General features: G+C 49.2%; 1 protein-coding gene across 1 annotated transcript; it reads right to left on the bottom strand.

The window, feature by feature from the left end:
- Nucleotides 1-7,630: 7,630 nt before the first annotated feature.
- LOC119378353 (tubulin-specific chaperone C) lies at nucleotides 7,631-8,235 on the bottom strand. Its single transcript, XM_037647519.2, has one exon. The coding sequence runs from the start codon at nucleotides 8,102-8,104 to the stop codon at nucleotides 7,676-7,678; it is 429 nt and encodes a 142-aa protein (XP_037503447.2). The 5' UTR covers nucleotides 8,105-8,235; the 3' UTR covers nucleotides 7,631-7,675.
- Nucleotides 8,236-8,670: the final 435 nt, after the last annotated feature.

The following is an 8,670-nucleotide window of genomic DNA, read 5'->3' as shown; positions in this document are numbered from 1 at the left end:
GAGACGGGGTAGAAGGGGGCTAGAGCGTACGGACGTTTGGGGCCACGTGGAGAACCCGGAATCAAAAAAAAGCTGTGTGTAATGGAAGCTACAAAACAATGAGGGACGTTTTTTGTCCTCTCTCCCCCTCGGAGGGATGTTGAAAATAGAATCGTGGGGCACATCTTGGGGTGGCTACAGGGTCAAAAACGAAGAGGAGAACGAAGAGGATTCGGATTCATGTAGTAAGGACGTGTTCCTGATCTACGACCACGGGTCCTCGTTGTTTACAAAGGCCTTCTCTCCAAAGCCTTCACTGCACTGCTTCTGCACTGAAAGCCTCTGTACCAAACAAAGTGGCTTTAGTTTCGGTCGCTCGAGGAGGCCAGGGCCAGAGAAGTAGGATGCCTCGTACTCCTTCCTTTGAAAAGACTGTCTCCCCCACTTATCCATTCTGGGTACTCTTCATGACCTTTGTGTGTCAGGGGGGATGCTTTTCTTCATAGAAGGCTTCCTCAGTGGCTGCTCCCTTCGCGTCAGATCTGCACTCGGCAACAGTCACCCTGTGTCAACTGGGGTCCCACAGGAGACTGTATTGAGCCCCTTTTAGATGCAAAGCATGCTCTTGCTCGGGGGTATGTCCCGCGGCGCGGTAGTCCCAAGGAGGTTTAAATAAAACTTGCTGGAGTAGAGGCCGCCTATACTTACCAATGGGCCGCAGTGAAGCCGCGTCGCGCGCGCGGGCGGCCATCTTGCCATAGGCAAGAAACTGGGAGGCCAAAGCGCGCCCGCCGCGCTGTGACCCGCGTCTTTCCGCCTGTGGTTTTTAATGGTTATGGCGAGCATTAAGGGAGAAGTTTGTCAAGAATAAGAAGCCAAATGGCAGATAAGAATGCGGTCAGTTTATTTCTGTTTCTTTGGCGCTTTCTCCTTGTCAAGCAGTGCACACCGAAGAATGGTCCTGTATCACTGTTTTTTTTTAAAATAATTATCCTCGTAAGAGCAGACCTCACTTCTCGGCACTCATTTTCCTGTTTATTTCGTTCGTCATGTGACGGAGTCTTATGCATATATGGAGTTCGGCCGCTTTCTTTGAGCGGAATATAAATGTGGGTCCAAAGCACCACACTCGATATGCTCATCGAGAAGGATATATGTTCGTCAAGGCTTGAAGGCCATCCCTTTTCTCAAGACAAGCTCAAACCTCCAAAACGAATAGCTTTGGCTTGGCATGGACGTGCTTCAAATATGGGCATTCAGCTTGCAGTCGACACTATTTCAATAGATACAGCGTTTTTCGATACTATTTCGTAGGTTCGGCTCTCTCCTTACCCTGTCGATCAACCAATTAAAAACGCCCAAGTGGCATCCTAAGTCATAAGTTAAAGCCAATGAGCATATACACATGCAGTCCTGTCACCATGTATTCCAGACCCAAAGTCCACATATCTAACCACTTAGTCGCCTACAATCTCTACATGTTTCTCATTTGTCATCAACAATCAAAGTACAGTAGAGTTTCTGTGCGGCATTGGGCTAGCTTTTCCGAGACAGTGACTCACCTGTGAAGCCAGCATTTCCTTTGATGGAATTTCTGGTATACCGTTCTCGTATAGTGCGCTCTGCTGACAGTGCTCGATTAAACTTCTGCGTACATACTCGTAATCTGATGGAGAATAGAAGTGCAGCGTTAACGCAAACGCCGCAGCTCGGATGGAATACGTGCCTTTCTGGCCTTTCGTGCCCCTAGGGGTTGCTGTATGTATGGGAGAAGGCTGCCCTACATGGGACATGAGCTTCTGATCCTTGATCTACTTAATTATCGCTTGAGGATCGAGTCTCACTCTTTTGGTTACTCTGCAATTTTTCTGCTGCAGAATTTTCATCTTGAGTTGTTTTGTCTCCCCTTGGGAAACATGAACCATTTTCGTCGTAATTATGCCGTATAGGTGATGCAACTGTCACCTCTTCAACAACGTTTTTCAATTTGAACACATATAACGGCCGGGGTACCCCTGGCCTCAGTTAGGTCGCTTTATTTGCAGCTGGAAAGAGCACTGCACAGTTCAAACCTGCTGGTTTTACTCGCTCCACTACATAAAGCAAATACAAATATAACAAAAAAGGCACGGATTGTAAGAAAAAACAGGTCCTGTGTATTGCTCAAATGACGTTACTTAGCCTCATAGTTGCGAGCTACCCTTTTATAACACGAACAGGGCAACGATAACGAAATCTCGCCTATTTATATAATTTCAACGAATAGCAAACGGTGCGTTATTTTCCTATTCGCGCTCCGCACCAGTGGTATCAACAAGCACAAGAATGGTATCACTGGTTTTTGCAAGTGTTTTACAAATGCGTCGAAACAATTTGGCGAGAAGTGCCTCTAACATATGTGATCGCCGTCTTTGGCTTCCAGGACTTCCCGTCAAACAGCTTGCCCCGATGTGCTTCGAACATTTGAGTCCTTACGAAACCGGTTAGGAAAAAAGAATGACCGTCAGATGTGAAATTAGAGAAGATGCGGGATGTCAGTATGTGTTCCGGCATATGAAGTTTTCATCGAGCTCGAAATGATCTGCTTACAACTGAAAACTTCATCCCAGAGTACCTTTTCGCTCGATTCATACAGCCGTACGCAACGCACAATGTATCCAACAACGTCCGGATGCCACTATGCCAGAGAACAGCTGGAACATCTATGCGGCCGCCAATCTAAAAACGTTGGCGGCCGCTGCAGCATGCGTTGCGGAAGGCGCGCTGCCTATGGCAGATGGCGGCGCGCGGCTTCAGCTGAGGGGTGCCTCCTCCACTCCAGCAAATTTTATTCTAACCTCCTTGGGTAGTCCGCACTCACACTACGCATGCGCAACTGTCCTCCTTCCCTCTCTCCAACTACTCCTCGTTACTCTCTCCACTTCTCTACCAGCACCTGCTCGCGCTTCTCCTGCGTTCTCGCTTCTGCTCTTGCGGCGCATGCGCTACTCTCCTCCTCTCCTTCAAGTGGTAGAGCGCTGCGCGCGTTCAGTCCAGCGCTTGCTTCGGTTGACTCTGAAATGCGGGCTCGACATACCGAAATTCTCTCCTGCGCAGCGCCGCGATGAGCGCCAGCGCATGCGCGTCCCCTCCCCCTCTCTCTCCTCTACTACGCTGCCTCCCTCTCGCGCGCCTGTCGACCGCGTTCCCCGCTCGCCCGGTGAGAATTAACGGCCAGGCTAGAGGGAAGACACGACGCGCGTAGTGTTCCTCTTCGCGTTTCACGACGCGAGGTCTGTAGCATGCCCGAGGTCGGTAGCATGCCCAACGAACGCCAACGGAACGCGATCGTGCAAGTGCTCCGGCTTCGCATCGCCTCATGGTTCCCTTTAGCGGGAGATGGTGTAATTTTTAGATGCGAAGCAGCTTTTGCGCTGGGCTTTGTCCGTAGTTCCATTGGCGACCGTCCGCTTTCTAAAACCTACCATTAGCCATCTGTAACATATTGAGCGCGCGCTCGCGCCAAGGAGAAGTCTTCTTCGTCTTGTTCTTCGACCGCCTTGATGATGATACGTGCAGAGCACTTTAGGGGCGCGGGCTGCCGTATGCTCTTCTAGCTTGGCGTAACGCAGACAAAACCACGTGTGCTGGGACGCGCTAGTGCGTTCGTGCCTGTGTAAGGGGCTGGGTAAGACGCTGTGGCCTCTCCTCCTTACACTCTCTCAGCAATCATGTGATGGCGTCGGCGAACGAGATTCTGCAGACGCGCGATGAACCAACGCGTTGTATCCTAGTCAGAACGCGCTGGCACGTTCGGGCCTGTGTAAGGGGCTGGGCAATACGCTGAGGCCTCTCCCCCTTACACTCTCTCAAAAATCATGTGATGTGTCGGGGAATGAGATTCTGCAGACGCGCGATGAACCGGCGTGGCGTGCTCCAACAAGAGTTCGGGACGAGTAACAGCAACAGCAACTACAGTGAATTCATGGTGTGCTCCACTTGCAAGGACGCGTTAACATCGGGCAAGGTGCCCATGATGAACGGAACTTTAGGTCGAGCCATGCGCTCCTTCGCATCCCCACATGGTTGCCCTTAGTGGGAGATGGTGAAATTTTTAAAAATTAATTTGGTTCTTGCGAAGCTCTCCAATGTCATTCTGTGCCAAACCCCTAGTGAATTGTCCTCAGTCATGACATAGCTCTCTTTGCGTGTGGCCCCCACCTTACAGCAAGCTGCTCTCCTTTAATCCCTGCAGTGTGCCATTGATGCTTTCGACACCTTTCTTAGAAGCATTGAGCTCACACTCGCTGCCTCCAAGATTGAAGCCCTCCTGTCAACCCTGGAGCTGCCGCCCGTTTTGAGGTCCCTCAACTTCCTCTCCGTTCCCGTCCCGCGGGGTAGGAGGGTCTGCTACCTCGGTGCAACTATCGACCACCGCATCAGCTGGCAGCCCGCTGTCAAGGAGCTTCGTTCGGTGCTCAAGTCCAGTCTGGCGTCAATCTCCGCCACGATCCATTGCAACTGATGACACTTTGAACCATCTTGTGGGATGAGTCAGCTATCCCCTGTTCATACAGGTCGTCGTACCGCTGATCTGGCTGTTAGGCCCATATTAGGGCCAACGTCATCGTTGGCTCCTTCGCCTGTCGTGGCGTTCCAGCACTGACGTGGCACTTCGGGGATTGCCTTGCTCCAAAAGGGGGAATCCGTCAGCAATGCCCGTTCTTGCTGTGCGCAGTAGCTGCATCGCCGAGGAGCCTTTGAATGCAGGTTGCTGGCCACACCTCGAGATGCCCGCGTCACAGGCTGCAGACTCAAACGTCTGTCACTCCCATCCATAGGTCGGCAAAAAATACTCAGCAATGAAATATATTTTGCCTTTAGGGCTCACTTGGACTCAGACTCCCCAAAATTTTTCTCCTTCGGACTCAGACTCACTGAAATGTTTCTCAACAGGACTCACTCGGAATCAAACTCACCAAAATATTGCTCGCTCGGACTCGCCCAGACTGACTCACGGCTCCATCTGAGTCTGAGTAAGTCGACTCACGAGTCCATTAGCTTATAACTAACTTTTTCGACCTCAGTGTCACTGCTCTTTAACATCAATATCCCGTATAACTGGTGTTCTACTTCGCGCGTTTTGATCTCATACCTTCAAATACGAATTATCAATGGTCACAAACCAGTAAGGACATTTTTATCGAAAGGGATGGCTTACAGGAGATATTTTTATCAAGAACTTCCCGTAAAAGATTTTGCCAGAGGGAGGTCAAACCCCCCTCGCCCCACTCCTTAACTCATGTCTCTGATCAATGAATATCGAGATGGCGTACGAACGCTAGTGCTTTGAAGTATATGTGAGTAGACGAGAGTATAAACGTGAGTCACGTTTATACTTTCGACCTATGGCCCTATCCACTCACGTATAAACGTGAGTAGATAGGGCCATAGGTCGGTAAAAAAATTTGCAACTCACTCATGAAATATATTTTACCCTTAGAGCTCACTCGGACTCAAACTCACCCAAAATTTTCCTCATTTGAACTCACTCGGGCTCAGACTCACGGCTCGATCTGAGTTTGGAACTCACTCAGTCATGAAATATATTTTACCCTTAGATCTCACTCGGACTCAAACTCACCCAAAATTTTCCTCATTTGGACTCACTCGGGCTCAGACTCACGGCTCGATCTTGGTCTGAACGAGTCTGAGTTCGCCGACTTATGCTTCCATCACCAGTGCATCAGTTGGCGAGACGACCTTCCACTGTCGAGCCCACGTAGACAGTGCCAGCTCACTTGTCCTCTTCTTTCTTGATGGCTCGGTTCATGTGCCTCGAGCTCTCTAGAATTTTCCAAGTAAGCAGCGGCTTGAAAGCTTCACTGTAGTTTTTTCCTCGCCGAAGAGCTCTTACTCATGACACCTTGCAGGGACATAACACATCCTTAAAGGGATACTGAACAAAAATTTGAAAAAGCTACGAAAACACTTGCATTCGACTAAGACGACACGACTGTTCCTATAAACAGCGTTTATTTCGCGTAATTTCGAGCAGATGGCCGTATTTTTAGTGGATTGTGAGAGCGCGGCGACTGCACGCCAGTGCGCTTGTCGACGGCCGTGACGTCGAATGCTCCAGCAAGAGGGGGGCAACCGGCACGCTCTCTCCTGCCCTGCCACTTCCCTTTCTCCACCTCTCCTCTCCAGAACACCTTCCCGACCGTGAGAACACGTTTTGAGAGAGACGCGCGGCTATGGCGCGGCAGCGGGTGGCGCTTGCGATGTCGATTGGTAAGTGATTTTGCAGCGAGCACGCTTGGCCAGTCAGTATCCGCCGAGTTTCGCGTCACTTCCTCTCTAGTTCGCGGCGCGATCGCTAGACGCGCCAATTTGCGAAAAATGCAATAAATTCATTATTTTCTGCTAGTCTCTGGCTGAAATGAAGGTTGTTTCAACAAATTTCAGCACCCAATCTTTGAATTGGGCCATTTATCTCGGCGGCGAAAATTTTGTTCAGTATCCCTTTAAGTGCGGAACAGGGAAGCAGACTGGCTGCTCATTGCCGCAGTTGCATGAAACGAAAATCAAGTAAGGTGTTGTTGATTGCACGACCATCTTAGGTAGGGGAAGGACTATATTTGAGCGGGAAACTTCAGAAGCCTTCCACATTGTAAATCAGAAAGATAACTGCGTCAGTGATAAGTCCTTGAGTCTGACATCAAATGAGCATGCCTACCTAGTCGGTAAATAAGAAATACTCCACGTGTCTTGGGATCAGACGAGGATGCATGTGAGTGGGATGCTTTGTGAGGCAATGAACCTTCCAATAAAGCACAGCTGAAAGAAGTCCAGCATTTGTCCATGTCTAATGCCTTTTTCTTGTGTAGGTGTCCTGTGTCTGGGCTGATGCAGCCTTAATACAACCCTTATGTGAGTCTTGACGTAAAAAATGGGGCGCACTAACCGGCAGGGACAAGAGAAAATGACGACACAGGCGCACACTCTTTTCTCTTCTTTTGTCCCTGTCTGTTAGTGTGCCCAATTTTTTACATTAAGATGAACCAATACCAACTAGCCCAATTGGCTGTTTTACTACAATACCTTATGCGAGCCCCAACAGATTTATTCCAGTTCCCAAAGCTCAAGAGAAGCCTGGAAGTTCACTGTTTCGATAGCGTTCCCACTGCCTAAGTGGCTGTCAAGGAGACTCTGATAGAAGCCTTGGAATCCGACTGGCGATCACATTGGAAGCGGTGTATCAATGCCCAAGGAAACTATTTTGAAGAAATTCAACAATAGGCACCTATCGAATTGATAAATTCTTCTTACTAGATCAAGTCTCGTTACTTTATGGACAGACCCTGTATCTCACCCAGTTTTCTCTAGATGGCAGCATTGCATAATTATAAAAATGTCTGTATAGAATCGTATCTCTACAGTGGTTAATCATCTGCAGGACAGCTGCTCAATTCTTTAATGCTATCACGTGCATGCATGTGCTTTAAACCCCACGTAATTGATAGCATTAACTGTAAGGCTGTTAAGCCAGACATTGGCATGTATGTAAGCTCCGCTGCAGGATGCCCCTATGGTCTATCCTCGTGCGATCTTACCGAGAATTTGAGTGGCTGCACCACTGCTTTCTAAGTTATAGGAAACTGCAATGTGCTCATTCACAACAATGCGTGCATTTATTGTGGCACGTGTCACCCTATTACACCCGTGACAGCTCCCAGTTGGGCGAAGGCTTATCAGCTGCAAGCCAGTTAAAGTCATCGACCTTGTTCCAGTTGTTCACTGTCCTGTCGAGGTGTGATGCACACCAATCTTGCTCGTCCCCGTCGTAGACAAAGTCATACTTGCCAAACAGGAGCTCGTTCGAGTCCTCGATGATGGAGCGTGTCTGGACGTGCACTCGAAATTCACACTTGAGGCTGTCGTGTACTCGCAGCTGATGACAGGCAACGAGAAATGTGCAGCTCTCACACTCTTCCACAAAAACCGAGCTGGCCACTGGTCCACACCGGATGTGGCAGTTCCTGAGCCTGCGAGCAAACAGTGTGGCTGGACAGCCTTGAATTGTCACTTGGCAGTCGTCGAGAGAGTCGAGCTCTGTGTCCTTGCCGCCGACCTCTGACAGCATCAACGTCTCTCCTGATCGGCCTTGGAAGCCCACGGTGCAAGCATTCTTCAAAGTACCAGCAGGGAAGCTTGGCCCAGGCTCACATTTCCCCTCCAGTCTGGCATCACTGCGTGACACAACAATTTACGAATTAGTTAAATTGGGCTTATTGTCCCAAAAGTGGCTTAAGCTATACTGTGCCAGACACAGGTTGTCAGAATGTCATTCATAGAAGCATCAGACCAAGGCACTCTCAAGGACAGTTGAAAACAGGGCATTGTCAGTGGGTATGGCAGCATCGAAACCGGCAACATGCTCAACAACCCTTTTTGTTTCATGCTACAGGTATACGAAATGTTACCGGAGTGATGATCGTATTCATAAAAGCAGAAAGAGGTGCATTTTTCAGAGCACACTCAGAAAGTTGACCTAGTCTAAATAACTCACAACTTCTGTAAGAGACACAAGTGACACACCTACCAACAATACTTTTTAGGCAAATTGGTTCATCATCGAGGAAGCAAGTGCCAGTGCGAACAGAAGAGAAACGACACATACACACAAGCACTTGTGTGTATACGTCGTTT

Source organism: Rhipicephalus sanguineus, unplaced genomic scaffold, assembly GCF_013339695.2.
Source record: "Rhipicephalus sanguineus isolate Rsan-2018 unplaced genomic scaffold, BIME_Rsan_1.4 Seq7992, whole genome shotgun sequence".
NCBI classification, from domain to species: domain Eukaryota; kingdom Metazoa; phylum Arthropoda; class Arachnida; order Ixodida; family Ixodidae; genus Rhipicephalus; species Rhipicephalus sanguineus.
This window is presented reverse-complemented; position numbering and strand designations above follow the sequence as displayed.

What these genes read in the sequence shown, in the direction of transcription:
- LOC119378353 (XM_037647519.2), bottom strand. Translation starts at nt 8,104, where the DNA reads ATGCTGTCAGAGGTCGGCGGCAAGGACACAGAGCTCGACTCTCTCGAC.